Here is a 22302-nt window from a genome sequence, read left to right as displayed (position 1 = left end):
TGCCGTGCCTGGGACGACGCCCGACCCTAGCATAGCCAATAGGTCGCAAAATGCTACTTGCCTAGCGCATTCTCTTCCTGACTGAGCCTATTGCCACGTTGTAGTGGTGGTCAAGAACACAGCAGCTAAACTGTGAATGCTTAAACTAATTCTTGATTGAGCAAACTTCTGTCCCTAAAAGCAAGCAACAGTGAAAGATCAACGATAGCGATGAACACAGTAGGCGATCGTCGAAAGTTTTATATGCGTGTCAAGCACGCCAGTTTTTATACATTGCTTTTGCAAGGTTCCAGCGTAATCGCTGGTACCAGCGTGCCTTCTAGAAACTCCTACACAATTCGCGTCCCGCATACAATCAGATTACACAAGGTCTGCTAACAACACATAAAGTATAGAGCCGTCGATAACAATTGAGAAACATGAGATATATGCAGGCGCGTCCTTCGCCGAGCGCTAGCGTTGAGCGTTTGTTAGCAGGTGAAAAGCAGTCATAACCGTAACTCGTAACCGTCGATGTTGGGGGAATGTTCCATCCGGGCACGGAGCGCAGCAGCGAGAGCGGCGATGAGCGATGGTCGCTGCTCGGAACAGCTGCAGGTCCGTGTGATGGCTGTGCTACAGCTCCTTGGGCGCTGTAGCCACGCAGGGCGTCGCTGTAGGACAGGCTAGGTTGAGCGCTCGCAGACGAGCCTTGAGCGGCTATGTGCGTATCGTAAATCTCTGAACCCTGTTTGTAGAATAAGGCGCACCCGCCGCGGATGCTCAGTGGCTTGGTGTTGGCCTGCTGAGCACGACGTCGCGCGATCGAATCTCGGCCATCGTGGCCGCATTTCGATGGCGGCGAAATGCGAAAACACATGTGTACTTAAATTTAGGTGCACGTTAAATAACCCCAGGTGGTCGAAATTTTCTGGAGTTCTCCGCTACGGCGTGCCTCATAATCAGAAACTGTTTTTGCGCGTAAAATCACATAATTTAATATATATATATATATATAGATAGATATAAGTTGCAACCCTAACAAATTCTATACAGTGTACACGTGGTCAATATTCTTTTTCTTGAGCCATAACCGATGTGCGGTTGTCTGGGAGGCACGCTGTAACTGGCGTGGAAGGAGTGCTGAGGTGAATCGCCGTTGGCTTACTCCGGATCTTTAAACTATCTCTGACTTACTTCTTCAAGTGTCAGTTGAAACAAGCTTCCAGTCATCTGTAACGTGTACCAGAAAAATCACCGCCCAAGCACTCCATACAGATGGTTAACCAGGGAAGCTAAATCGTGCGGCCCCGGTGTTTATTAATGGGTTCATCGCGACGACGCGATGGGTTCATTATGGGTTTATTAATGGCTTCATCGCGACGACGACTTGGTAGGCTGCCGGGTCCTTGTTACGCAGTTCCTGCTTGCGCTCGGCTGCATAAGCCTGTTCTTTTACCAGTGCTACACCATCGGAACAGCGTATAGATGAGCTCGTTCCTGGTTCTGCTCGCGGGGTTGCCAGTTCCTCAGGAGTACGTATGACGTGTAGTCTACCGAACCTCCTGTGCGGCGACAGCCGCAACACACATTTGGCGAGCAGTGTCGTCGATGTTGGGGGAATGTTCCATCCGGGCACGGAGTGCATTAGCGAGAGCGGCGATGAGTGCTTCGCTAGGGTTGCTGCTCGGAACAGTTGCAGGTCAATGTGTTGGCTCTGCTACAGCCCTTTGGTTGCTGTGGCCACGCAGGGCGTCGCTGTAGGACAGGCAAGGATGGGCCTGTCTAATGAGCGCTCGCAGACGAGCGGGGAGCGGCTGTGTGCGTCTTATGAAGCTTGCGCGATGCGGCGCGGGCTCTGGCCAGCTCGAACGCCTTCCTGCGCGTAAGCGGCCGCTGGGTGGACGACAGCAGTACGACCGTTTTTCTCTCGAGCTCCCACTCGGGAGAGCGCGGATCAGTCGACGCATTGCGGCCGCTGCAGGTCACGCAACGTGGCCGCTGCGCGGTGCAATCTCAAGTTCCGTGCGACCCACCGCAGCAGAGGCAGCGGGCGTCGCGCGAGCAGCTAGGGCCGGCGTGGCCATACACGCGGCAGCGGTCGCATTGAGGTGACCTGGGCAGTCCAGCGCGAACGGGGCGTCGTTGTTGGAAAAGCAACACGCTGGTAGGGACAGCACTGCCGGCGAAGGTAACGCTCACGTTAGCACCGCTACTCGAGCAAGACAGTACAGCCACGGGGACTTCAATGTTGTTCCTCACTGTGTGGACATCAAAGAACAAGTCGACACCATAGATGATGCCCACACAGGAGTTGTTGCTAGGGCTTTTGCCCGCACTGGAACGTTGGTGATAACGCACATTTTCAGGAGAGGCGTCAAGCCAGTTTCTCATGCAACGTCCGCAGTTACTACATTGCGGCGGAAATTGACGTGAGCGCGTATAACGCCTTGAATGCAGGAGAGATGGCCGGCGATGACGTTTCTCGACAAGGCGAGGAAGGTGGCTTTACGACCGATGGGGTGGTGCAATAGGGTGTCGGCGACATGGTCGGAGGCAGTCCTGTCGTCAGAGTTTGATTGGGCGAACTTCACGAACTGTGGGAAGCGGCGCTTCCTTTCGCCGGCGGTCTTCGGCAGCACTGTAGCGCCAGCCGTCAGCTCTGCGATGTCATCGCCAGTGACATTAGATGGAGTGTGGTGCCCAGGACAACGACCTACGTGTGCGGCTGGGCTGAGTGCTGTCAGGACAGCGGATTCATTTGTACCAGCAGTAGGCGACGAGGTCGACTACCGCTCATTGTCAGATTCGGTGACAGGGTCCTTAAACTGCTTCCCAACAAATAGGCTGGAAACAGCGATCGCCCCAGCACGAGCGCGTGAGGAAGGCGATCCCTCTCGAACTCGGCCTGGCGGGAGAGGCAGAGCAGCAGCGGAAGCATGGCGAGGTAAGCGGAGGTAAGCGCAGGAGAGCATGGCAAAAGGGTGAGGAGGAAAGCACAGTGCCGCACGAGACGTTCTCCAAGGCGGCGGTCACGCATGCGGCGAGCGCGTCCATCTGATACCGTATGAGCAAACAAAGCGCTGACGTCGGCTTCGGACCTACTGCGCATGCGGTACTTCGTCCGTGCCTCCGCCAGTAGAAAATGTGCGCCGCGCGAGCTGCACGTTACCGCGCTCACTTTCATTATCAACAACGAGCAACGCAATCGGTCGAGATGCTTCGTCTGCCGATGATGCTAAACCAGCCGGCCGAGCAGAGGCACAGCGCAGCCGCCATGAGACCCCTCTCGTTCAGAGACGAATTCATCGCCACTATATATAGTGAATTCAAAAAAGCTAAACAACTGCGCTGAACATTTGCATTACAGAATATCGCAATCGACGGCGAATTTCTTTTTTTTTCGTTTCAGCATGGTTTTCTAAAAGACAATTTCCAATATTCAGAAAATGTTACACACTGCATATTCCTCGGCTCTATTTGAAAGAATGTAAATTTGACAAGTTTTCGCAATTATTGCGTGTTTGTTTCTAACATGCTATATATAGGCCTGCATTTTACTAGGCCAATAAAATTTAATATACGTTATAAAAATACGACAGGTCCTTCCTCTTCTAGAGTAGTTGATGAGCGCAAGGTTATGAGTGCATATGCGCAAGCCCGTCGAAGGTAAGCTTTTGCGGTATTACAAACGTGGCAGCATTTGGCTGGCGTGCACAAAAATGCTTAAATTTATGTGCAAATTAGCCATATAAGCCATATGTGCAAATAAGCCATAAATAAGCCAATAGAAGTCGGTTGTAACTCCGTTAGACAGGATACCAGTCAGCTATAGCAGGAGACGAAAGATCTGATCAAGAAACGCCACTGTATGAAAGCCTCTATACCTACAGCTAGAACACAACTGGCACAACTTTCAAAGTTAATCAACAAGCGTAAGACAGCTGACATAAGGAAGTATAATATGGATAGAATTGAACGTGCTCTCAGGAACGGAGGAAGCCTAATAGCAGTGAAGAATAAACTAGGAATAGGCAAGAATCAGATGTATGCGTGAAGAGACAAAGCCGGCAATATAATTACTGATATGGATGGAATAGTTCAAGTCGCTGAGGAGTTCTATAGAGATTTATACGGTACCAGTGGCACCCACGACGATAATGGAGGAGAGAATAGTCTAGAGGAATTTGAAACCCCGCAAGTAACTCCAGAAGAAGTAAAGAAAGCGTTGGGAGCTATGCAAAGCGGGAAGGCAGCTGGAGAAGATCAGGTAACATCAGATTTGTTGAAGGACGGTGGGCAGATTGTTCTAGAAAAAGTGGCCACCCTGTATATGCAACGCCTCATGACCTCGAGCGTACCGGAATCTTGGAAGAACGCTAACATAATCCTAATCCATAAGAAAGGGGACGCCAGAGACTTGAAAAATTATGGACCGATCAGCTTACTGTCCGTTGCCTACAAAGTACTTACTAAGGTAATCGCAAATAGAATCAGTAACACCTTAGACTTCTGTCAAGCAAAGGACCAGCCAGGATTCCGTAAAGGCTACTCAATAATGGACCATATTCACACTATCAATCAGGTGATAGAGAAATGTGCAGAATATAACAAACTCTTATATATAGCTTTTATTGATTACGAGAAAGCGTTTGATTTAGTCGAAACCTCAGCAGTCATGCAGGCATTACGGATTCGGGGTGTAGACGAGCCGTATGTAAAAATACTCAAAGATATCTATAGCGGCTCCACAGCCACAGTAGTCCTCCATAAAGAAAGCAACAAAATCCCAATAAAGAAAGGCGTCAGGCAGGGAGATACGATCTCTCCAATGCTATTTACAGCGTGTGTAACAGGAGGTATTCAGAAACCTGGATTGGGAAGAATTGGGGATAAGAGTTAATCGAAAATACCTTAGTAATTTGCAATTCGCTGATGATATTGCCTTGCTTAGTAACTCAGGGGACCAATTGCAATTCATACTCACTGAACTGGAGAGGCAAAGCAGAAGGGCAGGTCTAAAAATTAATCTGAAAAAATTAATCTTTAACCATCTCGGAAGAGAACAGCAGTTTACGATAGGTAGCCAGGCACTGGAAGTGGTAAGAGGATACATCTACTTAGAGCAGGTAGTGACTGCGGATCCGGATCATGAGACTGAAATAATCAGAAAAATAAGAATGGGCTGGGGTGCGTTTGTCAGGCATTCTCAGATCATGGACAGCAGGTTGCCATTATCCCTCAAGAGAAAAGTGCATAACAGCTGTGTCTTACCAGTGCTCACGTACGGGGCAGAAACCTGGAGGCTTACGAAAAGGGTTCTACTTAAATTGAGCACGATGCCACGAGCTATGGAAAGAAGAATGATCGGTCAAACGTTAAGGGGACAAGAAAAGAGCAGATTGGGTGAGGGAACAAACGCGAGTTAGTGACACGTTGGTTAAATCAAGAAAAAGAAATGGCCATGGGCAGGACATGTAATGAGCATGGAAGATAACCGATGCTTATTAAGGGTTACGGACTGGATTCCGAGGAAGGGAAGCGTAGCAGGGGGTGGAAGGAAGTTAGGTGGGCGGATGAGATTAAGAAGGTTGCAGGGACAGCATGGCCCCAATTAGTACATGTCCGGGGAAGCTGGAGAACTATGGGAGAGGCCTTTGCCCTGCAGTAGGCGTAGCCAGGCTGATTATGATGATGAGGATGGTGAAGCCATATTTTGTGCTAATATGTCAGTTTTCTAAAGAAAAAGTTATTTCCTTCATTTTATCAGTCACTTATATGCAGTTATCTTATGCGGAATTACTATGCCTAAAAGTGTTATATAAGCAGTCTAGATTTCGCCTGTTTAACGCTCGCATCGCAACATCCGCTGGCGTGTTAGTAAAACAGACTCAGATCAACAAAAGTTACTCACAACGTAAATAATAAACGCCATTACAATGGCCGTAGCGGTGATCCGTATTTTGGTCCCAAGTACAACATTTTCTAGCAAGCCGCGCTTTACCTGCAAGAAAAAGAGATGAGCACCTGTGTGATTTATGGTCGTTACTGCAATGCTGTCATGTAGACTTGGTGCGTAAGACCGAAGTGAAGCATTATTTTCTGCTAGCGAAACTTTCGTTCCTGTAATCGCCAGTGGTCTGCCTAGGTATACTTTCAATATATATATATATATATATATATATATATATATATATATATATATATATATATCGCTTTGTCGACTATGCTCTACCGATTACGTTCTTCTAGCTTACCGAGCCGTGTCCTCTATAGCCGTTTCATCCAATCCACCTCTTCTGGACGCCGATTTCATCATGTCGCAGACGCTACCGGCCTCCTGTCACAGAACGTCACATTCCCACAGACACTTGTCTGTATAATAGACCTTGGCACCGGTCTCCCTGTGGTGAATGTAGACATCGGCCCTAAAGTGCTGCCTTAGGGCATATCTCTTGAAGTTTGGCCCCCGCTTGCGACTATCATACTTGGGCCTTCACTAGGGATATCGAGTAACCTATTTCTGTTGGTTGCGGCCCTATAACCCGAGTATTAGAATCTTTCACGACAATGATCCTTGCTTACCTTCCTACCATGCGGACGCACTTCGCTGTCTTCTCGCCTCGTACCGGGACATATTAAATTTTCATGACCGGCCACTGGATCAAACCTCAGTTGTGAAGCACAGGATACAAACCGCCAATTTCAGACCAATTCCCGGACGGCCTTACCGCGTCTTACCTACTGTGCGCCAAGACATACAGAAGAAAGTTGACAAGATGCTTGCGGGAGATACTGTTACGTAGGAAGACGCAGACGAAAACCTATATACAATTATATTTACAAGGAAATCCGCCGCACTGGGCCAAGAGGCGACCGCCCGCTCTAGCCTCTAATCGTCGTCTTCTTCACCCTGGTCGCCTTTTTGTCATCGCAAATACTGTTCCGTAGCACTTCCCCCGGCGGCAAAAGCGCCCTTCCGGAGCGACTAAAGGCCGGACTCGGAAGCAGTGTAGTAGGCGTTCAGCCTACTGACGTGCACAACATCACTAGATGGCAGAGTAGAGGACGAGGTTGAACGCACAGGAGCAATTTCGTACGTCACAGGCGTCACCTGGCGCATAATGCGGTAGGGCCCTGTGTATCGCGAAAGGAGCTTCTGTGAAAGTCCGACGTGACGGAAGGGAGACCACAGGAGCACGAGCGCACCAGGCGAAAACTGTACGTCACGGTGGCAGGCGTTGTACTGACGCTGCTGAGTGGTTTGCCAGGCCGTCAGTCGAGCACGGGAGAGCTGGCATGCATAGTCGGCAAGGGCGATGGCGTCGCGCGCATACTCGGTTGTAGAGATCGCAGCAGGAGGAAGTCCCGTGTCAAGGGGCAATCGTTGTGGTGTGAACATCTCATCTTGTCCTTTGTGTTTTTGACTGGTTTTCTCGTTCGGGCAATATCAGTTCGAGACCATGCAGCAGATAAAATGCAGAAAATCCGGCGGTGTCATGCCGGGAAGAATTATATGCAAATGTTACGTATTTAAGGGCAATGTCCCAGTCTTGGTGGTACTTGGTAACGTGCTTGGACAGCATATCGGTTAGAGTACGGTTTAACCGCTCTTTTGCGCCATTGGTTTGAGGATGGTATGAGGTAGTCAGCTTGTGTTGAATGGAGCAGGAACGCACAATGTCGGCGATAACTTTCGAGAGGAAGTTACGACCACGGTCAGTAAGCAGCAGTCGCGGGGCGCCATGAAGCAAGATAATCTCACGCATAAGAAAGTCAACGACGTTAGTGGCGCAACTGGTAGAGAGAGCCCGCGTGATAGCGTATCGGGTGGCGTAATCAGTTGCGACGGCTACGCATTTGGTCCCAGAGGATGACGTGGGAAAGGGACCGAGGACGTGTAAGCCAATACGAAAGAACGGTTCCACAGGGACGGTGAGCGGCTGGAGATGACCGGCAGGTAGCACCTCAGGTGTTTTCCGACGCTGGCAGGGATCACAGGCAGCAACATAGCGTCGGACGGAGCGTGCGAGACCAGGCCAATAGAAGCGGCGGCGGACGAGGTCGTACGTGCGGGTTACCCCAAGATGTCCTGCAGTGGGTGCGCCATGCATCTCAAAGAGCACAGTCTGTCGTAGATGTTTTGGCACGACAAGAAGAAAATCAGATCCGTCATGGAGGAAGTTCCTTTGGTACAGAATGCCGCCCTGGAGGACATATCAGCGAATGGATGCGTCGGTAGGTGTAGAGCGCAGACGCTCGATGAATGCTCGCAGCAATAGGACTCGGTACTGCGCATCGGTGATCTTAGCGAAGGCAGGCAGAGAAAATGCCGTTGGCGGTACTACTGTCGGCGTCGTCAGGCTCGTGTACCGGGTAGCGAGACAGGCAGTCATCGTCCTTGTGTAGTCGGCCAGATTTGTAGGTGACAGAGTTCGAATATTCTTGGAGCCGTAAGGCCCAGTGACCAAGTCTTCCTGTAGGATCTTTCAGTAAGCATAACCATCAAAGCTCGTGATGGTCTGTGACAACGGAAAAAGGCCGGCCATATAAGTATGGAGGGAACGTCGCAACCGCCCAAACTGGGGCAAGACGCTCACGCTATGTTATGGAATAGTTGCGCTCCGCGGGTGACGTGAGCCTGCTGGCGTAAGCGACAACACGCTGGTGGCCGCGCTGGCGTTGTGCCACTACTGCGCCAATTCCGCGACCGCTGGCATCAGTACGGACTTCGGCAGGCGCGGAAGGATCGAAATGGGCCAGAACGGGAGGCGTTGTGAGAAGGTCGATAGATGCGAGAATGCGGAGGCCTCGTTATCGCCCCACTGGAAAGGGGTGTCTTTCTTCAAAAGCTTGGTTAGTGGTCGTGCTATGGCCGCGAAATTTTTCACGAAACGGCGGAAGTACGAACAAAGGACGATGAAGCTGCGCACAAGCTTGACACTCTTTGGAACAGGGAAGTGCGTAACAGCATGGATCTTCCCTGGGTCCGGTTGCACTCCGTTCGCGTCAACGAGATGTCCAACAACGGTAATCTGGCGACTGCCGAATTGGCACTTCGATGCGTTGAGTTGCAGACCGGCTCGACGAAAAACGTCCAGGACTGCTGAAAGGCGCTCGACGTGCGTAGAGAACGTTGGGGAGAATACTATAACGTCGTCCAAGTAGCCCAGCCACGTGGACCATTTGAAACCGTGAAGAAGGAAGTCCATCATGTGTTCAAAATTGGCAGGAGCGTTACATAGATCGAACGGCATCACTTTGAATTGATAAAGACCGTCGGGTGTTACAAAAGCTGTCTTCTCGCGGTCGAGATCGTCCACGGCAATCTGCCAGTAGCCGCAGCGAAGGCCAATAGAGGAGAAATAGCGAGCACCGTGAGCACCGTGGAGGCAGTCAAGGGCGTCATCAATGCGAGGCAGGGGATACACGTCCTTTTTGGTGACCCTGTTAAGGTGCCGATAATCCACGCAAAAGCCCCATGAGCCATCATTCTTTTTTATCAGTACAACAGGTGACGCCCATGGACTACATAACGGTTCAACAATGTTCTTGGGAAGCATCTTGCGAACTTCGGCGTGAATAACTTGACGCTCAGCCAGTGACAGTCGATACGGGCGGCGATGAATAGGAGGGGCATCGCCGGTATTAATGCGATGTTTAACAGCTGTAGTTTGGCCAAAGGACGATCGTTAAAGTAAAAAATATTGTGGTAGGAAAACAGAACGCGGTAGAGCTCACGAGCGTGCTCGGGCGGCATGTCAGGTGCAATCATTTTCTGTAAGCCGGCGATGGTACAAGTTGCCGACTGTGATGGTAGAGGAGGATTGGCTGAATTGTCGTTTACTGCAGTAGATGCAACATAGTGATCCTCGAATGACCAAAGCTGGGCCAGAGACATCCCGCGTGTTTATCACGATATTCAGTGCACAAATCACTCGGCGACCCTGACCCCGATTCGACGCTTGCGTTTTCTCCGTTTCTCAGCTGCTACAAATTGCCGACGAGCAACGCCGGGATGCCACTTTGCGTGCCATCATTGATGGCTTGGAATCTTCGCCTTCTGATTCGTCCCTTCACTTGTTCGTTAACCGGGATCGTGTATTAAACCGCCACAAAGTAGGCCCCCACGGTCCTGCCCTGCTCCTCGTCATTCCTATGGACCTCCGGTCAGCTTTTCTCCAAGAACTTCACGATTTACCAACGGCAGGTCACCTTGGCGTCTCCAGCACCTACGACCGGATTCACCGACGCTTCTTTTGGCCAGGCCTTGACCGCTCCGTCTTCTGGAAATACTTGTACGGGGATGTAACAAGTATACAAGATTATATTTACAATGTATATGCAACATGAGCCTGAGGTAATCGACGCAACATGAGGTAATCGACGCAAGAACGCCAGGTACCACTTCCTTTTTCACATGGACGATAGGCGAAGCCCAAGGACTGGCTGATGGCACGGTGACCCCTTTGCGGAGCATTTTGTCCACTTCTGATTGGATGGCTCTACGTTCACCATGCGATACCCGATAGGGACGCCGACGAATAGAATACGTGTCACCAGTGTTTATACGGTGGTGAACGACAGTTTGCCCTAAAGGCCTGTCGCCGAAATCAAAGATGTCACTGTACGATTCAAGCAGGTGATGTATGTCCGTGGCCTGTGCAGATGTGAGTTCAGGTGCAATCATTTTCGCGTAGTCGTCCGACAAGGAAACAGAGCTGTGAGCTGCAATTGGTGGTAATAAGCCACTAACGGCATACAGACTCAATGTGAAATTCGGAACCACTAGAAACGCTTGTCAAGAACATGCCGGTGGGAATCACTTGATGGCACAGGCTGAAATCCAGAAGCGCTAGAACGACGTCGTTACCAACCTACGCGGACATGCAACGTACCGCTTCAAAAGCACGTCGATGATGGGGCGTAGGACATTTATTTATTTATTTATTCACGTAACCCCTAAACGCCCTCCAGGAGAGGGTATTACATATTCACCGTCAGGAACCTGTGGCTGCGCGGTCAAAGTGGCGCAACTGCCTAGGGTGACAGACGCACATGTTGAAGCGAACACAAGTGCTGTGGGGTGGTGCTTGGAGCATCGGCGAGTTGAAGGAGTTCCAACTAAAGAACGCCGGTCGCGCAGTACATGAGAGCAGAATGAGTGGATAAAAAGTCCACTCCAAGGATAACGTCGTAAGGGGAGTTGTCGATCACAGCAAAGAGAGCAGAAGTAGGGCGGCCGGCTTTAATTAAACGCGTGGTATACACATTCAAGAACAACCATCACCTCACCGTCGGCCACACGAAGCAGTCGGGTAGCTGCTGGGGTGAGGACCTTTTTTAAACGTCTACGTACGCTAGCACTCATCGCACTAACGTGGCCTCCTGTGTCGACGAGTGCTTGACAGGTACGCCGTCTATTTTAACGTCTGATACAGTTCTCCTTGCGAGCACAGACAGAGGATTTGCTGAAGTAGTGGGCAATGCAGTACCACCTCCGACGGCTGCATTTCTTAGTTTTCCGAAAGGGTATGGCCAAACGGCACAGGGGACGAAAGGCGACGCGGCTGCGTCAAACGAGAAGATGGTCGACGTGTTTGCAGTGAACAAGAGTGGTGTCCGTGCGGTGATGGTGAGCGGCTGTACCACATGTTCCTAGCAGAGTTGTCGGCGCTGTTAGAGTCGGCGGTGGGCGAAACATTGCGGGCATTTCCATCAAAACAGCTCAGGTTGGTCCGCGTGCGAGGTGTTGAGGGCCAGGAGTTCCGACAGTATCGGGCGACATGACCAATGCGGCGACATGTGAAACATATCAGCTGGTCGTCCGCAGTTCTCCACTCAGTCGGGTTGTGATTACCCGGAGAAAAGCGTCGGGGTGGAGCGATAATAGTAGAAGGGCGTTCGTTAGCTCTGGGATAGGCGACAGTACACACAGAGTGTACAGGCTAATGTGAATGTAAATGTTAAACTGACAGTACTTAGAAAAAAAGTTGTATACACTTGGTGGTACCTAAATATTTCACATTTTTGCTTTGTCTATGATGTGCTCCGGTTGTTGTTCATCTTATTCTGCGTTGTTTGGTGTTCTATTGAATACCTTATCTACCTTATCTTTTGTATTTTGTTGAATATTGTTGCTTTTTCATTCTTTGTGCAGCTCGCACGAGTACATATGTACGGAAAAGAAAGTGTTCATGTCCGTCTGCTAGGCTCCCCGCTGAGAGCGGCAGTATTGTTAAATAAATAAATAAATAAATAAATAAATAAATAAATAAATAAATAAATAAATAAATAAACAAACCAACCAATGTTTTCAAGTTCCTGGTGACCGATGGCTTGTACGAGTGGAACCGAAAAAGTGGTAGGATCAGGGCTACGCGAACAGAAAGATGCGGGCGCCATCACATCCAGTTCACGTCTAACGATTCGCACTACGTCCTCTGATGGCGACGCATGCTGCTGTGGTGGTTTATCTTCACGCGTCGACGTTGCGGCAGCAGTATTGGGAAGTCTGGCGAATGGCTGCAAGACGCGTCGGCTTTTGGCCTGCTCGAATTGTCGGCACTTCTTAATGATTGCATCAACTGTAGAGCAGATCTTGCACATGAGTAGACTAAACGCGTCGTCAGCAATGCCCTTAAGCACGTGCCCGACGTTCTCAGCTTCAGTCATGTCGTGATCAGCCTTACGACAAAGTGCCAACACGTCCTGGATGTACGAGACATAAGCCTCCGTGGGGAATTGGGCACGGGAGGCCAGTTCCTGCTTTGCGGCAATTTTACGGCCGGCTGGTTTGCCAAGGAACTCTGTCAATTTCTCTTTGCATTGGTCCCAGCTGGTTAGCTTCTCTTCGTGGTATTCGTACCACACCTTTGCCGTGCCTCTTAGGTCGTACAACAGGTTAGCTAGCATAAGCGCAGGTTTCCATCTGTTGATTCCACTCACGCGTTCGTACGTGGGCACCCACTCTTCAACGTCGGCACCATGGGTCCCGCAGAAAGTTCCAGGATCCTTGAGTTGCACAACAACCGAAGGTGACAGCGATGTAGCATGCGACGGTGACGTAGAAGGCGGCAACGACGTTGATGCCGCGTGCTAACCGTCATTAATGGTGCGGACGGTCATGTGGCGTCCATTGAGGAGCTCCGTTTCCAACCGTGGTACCCTGCACCTCTCAACAATATTTTGGTGAAAGTATGTTGTGAGAAGATGTTGGCAGTATAGCAGACTATCTTTACAATATATATATATATATATATATATATATATATATATATATATATATAAAATGAGTCTGAGTATTTAAGATGGCTGACCACCAACAACCCGCTGCAGCCAGCGTCTCGCGATCTTCATCCTCTTTTCGTTCATACTTCCGTAACAATACTTTGCGGCGTGTGAGAAATGCCTGTGCCGAAAAACACCACCGACGCTCCCAACCGCGTGCCTTCAGCCGCTCGACATTTCTTCGGAGCAGTTCTTCCGCGTTGGCTTGCACTTACTTGGCCCTTTCCCCTATTCATGTCTGGCCACAAGTGGATTGCTTTGGCAACAGATTACGCCACGCGCTAGGCCATCACCAGAGTGCTTCCAACAAGCTGCGTCACAGATGCCACCAGTTTTCTTTTACGCATGGTGCTCCACACCAAGTGCTCACTGACCCTGCTCGGACATTTCCTTCTAAAGTAATTGCCGACATCGTGCAGTCCTGGGGCGCTATAACGTAAAACTATTCCAAACTTTTCTATTCCAATTCGGCAATAAGCCCAGCGCGACTGGTCAAAAACTTTTTTGGACCACCCCCACTTCACCTGTTTGTCACGCGATGTCACGAAACCGGCGATAGCTCCCCATCTGATATGACGTGTAGACACTGATTATGCATAATTGGACCGAACAAAACAAAAAATTATTTTTGATTTGACCCCTCTTTGCCCTTAGCCCTTGGCTATTGGTCAAAAGTTTTCGGGCTGGAACCACTTCACCTGCCTCTCACGCGACATCGGCAAAACCGCAAGAACTTGCCGCGTCAAAGTGGCGTGTACGCGTTAAAGATGCATTAATATGCCGAAAAAAAACTGTATTTCCTTCTCAATAGCCGCTGGCTACACCGTTCCGAAAGGAATAAAAGATGGCTACCGCTGATCGCTCCGGCACTGGCTACTCACCCCCAGGTGGAGCGCATGGGTTTATTTGTGTGCAATAAATCTTATTGCATGGCCGTGTAACGTTTTCGAGAACTTTGGGCACGTTTACGACCTCGTTCTGTGAATTATTTGCTGAGGATCCGTTTTAGCATCATATTTAGGCTTCCGTTGCATGCCGCCGCGATTGTCGACGAGCCACGGCAAGCTAAGAAGAGAAAGCGGACCAATCGCGGACGCCGGCACCACCCTCTTCATCCGGTTATCGAATTTCAGTGCAGTGGCTCGGACGCATCGAATCCCTCTTCACTTGAGCATGCTCCTCTCGTCTTGTGAGCCAATTAGATAAGACAAGCCGCTCAGTGCAGGCAATGCTATTCGTTTTTTCAAGCAAACTAAAGTGACCTCCTATGAACGAAGGGAGAATTTGATTGGTTTGCTCAGACAACCCTGCGGGTGACCGCCCGACGTTTGAGTCGGCGGTTACGCAAGATTTAGGTGAGGAGATTAAAATAAAAACACATTCGAATAGTTTTACTTTATACGGCCCCTGCTCAACCAAACACAAGCTGACTACGTCTTACCATCCACGGACTAATGGTGTCACGGAGCGTCTGAATCGCACCCTAACAGACATGCTTGCAATGTGTGTCTCATCCGACCATACTGATTGGGACCTTGCCCTACCCTATATCACTTTTGGATATAATTCTTCGCGTCACGGCACTGCCGATTATTCCCCGTTCTTTCTGTTGCTCGGCCTAGAACCCACATTACCACTGGACGCTTTCCCTTCCATCCGCCGTAGCAGAGACCAGCGAGTACGCACTTGACGCCATCACCAGGGCAGCCCAAGCACGCGAAATCGCCTGCGCTCTCGTCCTGACCTCTCAAGAGACGCAACAGCCTTTGTACGATCGCCAACACAGAGACGTCCACTTTTCACCTGGATCTCTGGTACTCCTGTGGTCCCCAACTCGTCACGCTGGCCTGTGAGAAAAACTCCTGTCTCGGTGCACAGGCCCCTATCGAATGCTGCATGCCGTGACTCCAGTTACTCACGAAATCGCCCCAGTCAGTATCAGTGCCCCATCTGCCCCGAATTCCACTGACGTTGTGCATGTCGCACGCCTCAAACCATAGTGCTCCCCTGTTCTCGCCGATATTTAGTCGCACCGGGACGATGCTTCTGCCACCGGGGATAATGATACATGCTTATTGACTGTTTCTTGTAGACGATGCAAGCGGGCGCCCCGACGAAGACGAAGAACACTCTCTGGCTCTGGAGCTGTCAGCGGAACTTGCCAACGCTGCAGTTATCCTTTGTAAATATACTGTGTAAACAGTCTCCAGTTTTTAATCCTTCGTTCTCCTAACAATATGATTGCACTAGCTCAGTCAATAGACATTCCAACAGCTCAGGACAGATATTTATAAATAGAGTTTTTGGACAATAAGGGAGCCAGCGACAACCTGTACAGGGAATTCTGATGCGATATTCTCAAGGGCGAAGGCATAGATGACGATTTCATTGAGCTGCTGCGGGATATATATGGAGACAACTAAGTACAAATTGTACGGAAAGGCTGACAATGTAATGAAGTGGTGCAAATTGTCCGGACAATTTGCACCACTTCAAGGCAAGAATTTCCAAGTCTCTCCATTTTTGTTTAGCTTTATCGTAAGAGCAAAGAATGGCGACTGCAAAACTGTATTAGGCTTTTATTTGTGCTACTTGCGAATGGGCAAACTATGCAACAGATTGCCTGCTGACTGATGTGTGCGGATGACGCAGCGCTACTAGCGGTCAATGCAAGATTTTTAGACACTTGCGAATATATGTGGCAACGTAGCGACAAATCTACGCTTAAGTGTAGCACAATAAAATCGAGAATTAGGGCATTTATTGGAAAAATGAGTAATTACGTGGTGTCAATTCAAGCGCAAGTCTTACCCACAGTCAAGCAATATAAATACCTGGATGTGTAAATAAATGAAGGAAAGCTTTACTGAAGCACCCAAGAAAATTATGTCAAAATAAAGCGGAAGCGCAGGTGTTAGGCTTATGATCACGAGGTCGCGGGATCGAATCCCGGCAACGGCGGCCGCATTTCGATGGGGGCGAAATGCGAAAACACCCGTGTACTTAGATTTAGGTGCTCATTAAAGAACCCCAGGTGGTCGAAATTTCCGGAGTCCCCCACTACGGCGTGCCTCATAATCAAATAGTTGTTTTGGCACCTAAAACTCCATATTTTTTAAAGCGGAAGCGGAATGCAGCAGTTATTAATCATAAAACGCTTTGTGGATGCAGTAAATATGAGGTGCTGCGTAGAATCTGAAAATGAGTATTTGTGCCAGCACTGACATTGGTAAATGCCATTCCTAAAATCAGTTATGTTGTCAAGGTTGGAAGTTAACCAAAGATGGATAGGTCGGTATGCTTTGGAAGCCCACGGTAAAAGCTCAAAGCGAGGTAATGCAGGATGACATGGGTTGGGCCTCTTTTGAAGTTGGAGAAGTGCAGAGCAAAATTAGTTTTGACGAAAGAATCAGTAAGATGTATGAAATGAAATGGGTGGCTAAAGTGCACAAGTATCTCTAGTCCAAAAACTGGACGAACAATTAAGCAAGAGTTCAAGAAAGTTGGCAACGCACTACTGGGTAATTGAGACGGCAAATAAACAAACACGACCCACCAAAAAGAAAGTGAAAGAAGCAGAGGCAGCAAGTTGGAAAGGAAGAATGGAGACAAAAAAAGACTGTCGAGGTTTCTGATAATCGTAATAAATTATTTACAGCAAGAAGAGGAGGCATGTGTCTGCTGAAGTGAAACTCCGGAGAACACTCAGGACATCGCAATGAAGTGCGAAATTATTACCCCAGGCCGACCCATACCTAACAAACCCTTTCTAGAAGCGCTTCGATTTAGCGTCGACTGAAGGCATCAACCAGTCAGCAGTCGTCATAAGCAAGAGACGTGAGAGTATTGGTGGGAAAAACCAAAGAATAGACTGATGCGACAGAATCTGTTACAGGCATAAACAGCGGTACATGTCGGCCATATTAGTTTTGAGGGAGAGAAAAAAGGAGGTGCATACAAAATGCTACAATAAAAATATATATAGCATACCAGATTACCTCAAGCAGGCTACGTGGCTCTTTTTCACTACCCCGTTTCAAAAGGAATGCCGATAAATCCTTATCATCTTCATCACGGACGTGTCCCTCAGCCAGTATGGTGGACGTTGCAGAGCAATTGGATGCTCCATTCAGCACTAAGACGGATGTTGAATGGGAAGACATTACGTGATCGACCTTGTAGAAAGACCCTATTGCGGCATAGTACTATGAGAAGCGCACAGCCAATTTTGGCAGTCAAAAGGTCCCGGCAGCTAGATAATGTGCGCGACTACATTTAAAGCATTAGCGCCTGTCAACTGGTGGTCTGTTTCGTGCAGTGGGTTTTGGCGCAGCTTGCCGACTCGAAGAACTTGGGCGCTTACCAGAAGTTGCTTATCCCTATAACAGAGTCGGGTTGAGCAGGTGGTGTGTATGGTTAGCGCTGGCGGCGATGACTCGCTCGAGGCGCTACGACGTGCCCTGCTGCGCCGATGAATCCTTATCAAGCCGGCGAGCATTTGAGTGCCGCAAGGAAGAGTAGTCTTGCCCCCCATGCCATATAAGAAAATTCATTTACTGTAATGGAGGAAGCGGGACTTTATGACCATCAGCCGATTTGGCGAGCTCAGGATTTCGTTCAAAAATGCGAAGCCCGCACCACAGCTAAAAAATAAACCTTGTCTGCACACTCATAAGCATCCGGTGAGCTTTTTTACACGTAAATTACTACAGTGACGCGCTCAGTGTTTTACGAGCTAAGCGTCTGAAAGTACTGGCTCGCACGAGAAAAAATATTCAAATGTGTTTTATTACGCTTTCTAGGTAATCGTCCATAGGATAATAGAGTAACTAGCTTCTTTGCAGCGGGAATTAGGCGGGGTTGCCATCGCATGATATGGGGTCTTACGAAGAAGCCTGATGGAAAATAGACGGCCCACCACTTCTCTGAATTCTGCTGTGAAATTTGTTCCTTGTTCGCTTCCGATCTCTTGCGGTAGACCAATGCGACAAAAAACCTCAATTAATCCTTCAGGCACGTGCATAGAATCAATCGCAGGGAGAGCAATGGCATGCGCATACCAGGTGGCAAAGTCTATACGAATGACAATGTAACGGTTACCTAGGTTCGGCTTCGGTGAGAAGGGACCTATTAAATCGACCGCAACACGCTCAAAAGCGGTACGTATGCTAGGCATGTTGCCGAGAAGCGCAACACCAATTTTGCCTTTCGGTGTGGTTCGCTGGCACCTATCGCAAGAGTTTGCGAAACATTTCACTTCGCCATGCATGTCTGACCAGCAAAAATCTGCCTAGGCTCGGCTGTCGTGCGCGGAATGCATTGATGTCCTGCCTCAAGACTTTCGTGTGCGATTCCAAGGATGTGTCTTCTGAACATATTCGGCACGACAAGCCGGTTAAATCTCCTTCCTGTAGCAAAACAGCACTGCCGGTAGAGAAGTCCACTTTTAAATGAAGTGGGTAGTAGTGGCCTTCTTGTGACGCTAGTGTTTCTGCCAACTTAAACAAACAGGGATTTCAACGTTTTGTAATTATGTTATTGTTCTGCAAATTTGTCTTTGGTTACTTCATACCACTTATTCTTTGGTACACACAATGGAGTTATCCTCATGTGGCTTATCCGTGGCAGAAACAAAGTAAGAGTGCTCCACAGGTATTACATGCACACTGTAGTTTAGCGAAGCACATTCCTTTTGGTCCACTGCAGCGTGCTTCCAGTTGACATTTGGCTCGTGAGGTCTTCTGACACGTGGTAGGATCCCAAGCACAAGATCATAAAGTGGCCTGTCCATGCATAAGGCTGTTATGTCTCCGGTAAGGTATGGTGTACTTAGTTAAAGTTTCGGCACTGGTGCGAAAATACCAGAGCCACCAATAAGCAAAACTCTGCTACCCTTTCCTGTCAAATTGCAGATCCGGCACCCAGACTTCTCGGATAATTGCGGTATTGCTGACCATATGCCCAAGAAACCTAACTCTTCGATACAGCACTTGCCCTTAATCTACTGCTATTTTCCACCAGAAAAATGCAGTTTCTTTCATCACGTTCTTTTATTAGAAGTGTCATGATCTTTCCGTTTTTTTTTTGTGTGTGTGTTTTCCAACTTTTTGAGACAAAGGAAGATCGTAACGGTTCTCATTGTCCGCACAAGATGAACGTTTCTGTTTCTGCACCTGCGTACTTCAGCAGTCGTTGCTCTTGCAACCTATCTTCAACAGACCTTGCATTTCGTCACTTCTTTAGCTGGGTTGCGACATTCATGAGGTTGTTGCCCCAGACGTTTCCATAACATACACCTTGGCGGCGATTTTCTTGGGAGGATCGACGGTATTCGTATTGAAACCTTCTCCGCCTTCTGGAAGCTTCCCGAGATTAGGTATATTTTGGGCTTCAAAGCGCCATTCAGTAGCGTCAGCTAACTCTTGGAGTGACGTGTATTCTCGTTCTTTCAGGAATATTGCAAGCTTTGGATGGCAACACCGGATAAACCGTCCGGCGACCATATGGTTTCGAAAGCTGTCGAACGTTCTGGACAAGTTAGCCACGTCAATCCAGTGGTCGAAGTAGCCTGAAAGCCTAGCAGCTAGGAGTCTCGGTTTCTGCATCTCCCGCCCTCGCGTCGCGAAATTTCTCCAGGTAACCTTGCGCACTGAGGCAAAATCATTGCAACAAAGCCTTGTCTACTTTCTCATAGTCTAAAGATATGGCAGCAGTCATTCGGCCAATTAATGTTAATGCTTCACCACTCAAGCACATGTTCATAGCTGATGCCCATTTCTCTTGTGCCCATTCTTGTCCTGTTGTCACTCGCTCCCATGTTTGCAAGTATACTTGCAAATCATCGCGTTGTTCATCAAATAACGGAAACAGTTTTTTGCGTCTTGAGAAATTAAGAAGCGCCACATGGGAGAGGCATCGAATCAACGTTTCCATTTGCAGATTCATGTTGAGCTCCTTCATGGAGCTTCAGTTTGAGCTTAAGAACTCGTTCAGTTCTTTCGTGTGCTTCCTTATTTGCCTCTAACTCAGCAGCACGTTCGGGCCTTTGTTTTGCTTGTTCTTTCAGAATCCACGTACGCAATTCCGCACGTGACAATCCAAGCTGTGTCCCAATGGTACCTAATCTTTCTGTACTCGTTATTTTGTTTTCTGTGAACGTGCATTCGAGGGAGGATAATTTCCTTCGATGATTTTACGAGCGGTATCCTGGCAGCTTTACCAGATTGTGATAGAATAAGAGAGCGTTGGACCCAGGACCACGCACCAAGTTACGCAATCGACAGATAAGCGCACACAAAACACACAACCTATATTAGCAGCACATAACACACGCTTGGCACGAGATATCGTATTGATGGTATTATAACTAATACACGCCGCCCTGCGGCTGGTGCTACAATGTCTGTCTTAGAATATCAGTTGTCTCTTGCCGTGCGTTCGTTTGTGCGGACGTTTGTGCGCGTTGAGGCCGATATCAGTCCCGAAGAGTCGGCCGGCGTTTGGACGAAGTGACCACGGGTGTCCCCATGGCATCGCGGAACTTGCAGTCGCAGCAACGGCTGTGATGACAGCCGCGGCGGCCGACGCAACCGCGGTAGCTGCCGACTAGCTCCATCTGCTGCTGCTGTCGCCTCCGGCAGAAAGGCTGGTCGACGTAGTGACTGGGGAAAGCGGCCGCCTAGCCTGGCTCCCTGGACCGGTTGGCCAGCAGGAACACAGCTATCTTAGGCTGCCTGAACCGGTTTCTCACCATATCTGGTTCCCTGCACCTGTTTCCCATCAGGACCACAGGTCTTTGGCGTCCGAGATCATAGTAGTGGTGGGCCCGGGGTTCTCCGAAGATGGCGTCCAACGGACACCGCCTGGCCTACGAAGGCGAGCATGCACCACGCGCCCCGCACCACTAGAGCTCGATACTTCGTGGTCACTCCCGCACTGCGAACGCGTCATTGTTTTTGTTTTCCGCGCGCTACTGCACATATTGCTACGGAACAGTATTTGCGATGACGAAGAGGCGAGCAGTGCAAACACGACGACGACGATTAGAGGCCCGTGCGGGCCGTTGCCTCTTGGCCAAGTGGTGCGTATTTTTTTGTAAATATACTTGTATATAGCTTTTCATCTGCGTCTTCCTACGTAACATATCTGCTGAAGGTGGACGTTCCCTGTAACTCGTCACGGAGCTTCGCAGGGGAGGGTACGTCGAGCCTTCCTTCATGGCGCCCGGCGACGACAACTCGACTCCGCCGGCTCCGACAGCTGCTGCCACTTCGACGACTTACATCACTCTCCCCGCTCCCCGTGATCCTGGCGTATTCTTGAGAAAAGATGGGGAAGACGTCGAGGACAGGATCAGCCTGTACGAACACGTCCGCCGCAATAACCGGTGGGACCCTACTATCATGCCCGCCAACGTAGTCTTTTACCTCGGTAGCATACCTCGAGTTTGGTTTCGGACGCACGAAAATGAGCTCACCAGTTGGTATTCGCTTAAGCAAAAGCTCCTAGACTTGTTCCGCAACCCCTACGGTCACCGACTTAACGGGCGGAAGGCACTTTCCGACCGTGTACACACGTCAATAGACCCCTACGTAACGTAAATTCAGGACGTCTTGGCTCTGTGCCGCAAAGTTGACGCACACATGACTGAGTCAGACAAAGTTTCCGACAACCTCAAAGGCATTGCCGATGATGCCGTCAACTTGCTCGTTTTCAACAATGTGGCGACGGTGGCTGCAGTTATAAAATAGTGCCGCCGGCTGGAACTCGCTAAAAGCCAACGTATCGACCAGCAGTTTGCCTGTCTTTCCAACACCCCAGCGACATCTTCCTGTGCCGACCCTCCTCGTCCCAACAACACTGGCGATGTTACCAGGATCGTCCGGTGTGAGATCGAGGCCGCCTATCCGGTTGCATTCGACTACAGCCCCTCCAACGCACCTGCAGACACGGTTTCTCTGATCCAGGCAGTTGACCGCCAGGAGTTTGCACACATGGGTTTTCACACCGTCTGTTCGTCCAATCGCCCTGGTA

General features: G+C 49.4%; 1 protein-coding gene across 6 annotated transcripts in view; it reads right to left on the bottom strand.

Moving 5' to 3' along the window:
* LOC129381972 (uncharacterized) overlaps nucleotides 1–22302 on the bottom strand; it is a 227328-nt gene that overhangs the window by 181875 nt on the left and 23151 nt on the right. For 5 of the 6 annotated variants that reach the window (XM_072284862.1, XM_055065289.2, XM_055065290.2 and 2 more), the window contains one exon: nucleotides 5894–5983. The exons of the other annotated variant lie outside the window; for it this stretch is intronic. In XM_072284862.1, coding sequence (XP_072140963.1) covers nucleotides 5894–5983 — 90 coding nt within the window. The remainder of the gene's footprint in view (nucleotides 1–5893; nucleotides 5984–22302) is intronic. 6 annotated transcript variants of the gene reach the window in all.

The sequence above is a fragment of the Dermacentor andersoni genome, chromosome 10, assembly GCF_023375885.2.
Source record: "Dermacentor andersoni chromosome 10, qqDerAnde1_hic_scaffold, whole genome shotgun sequence".
Lineage (NCBI taxonomy): Eukaryota > Metazoa > Arthropoda > Arachnida > Ixodida > Ixodidae > Dermacentor > Dermacentor andersoni.
The sequence above is the reverse complement of the archived record's forward strand: the minus strand, read 5'-3'. Positions and strand labels throughout refer to the sequence as shown.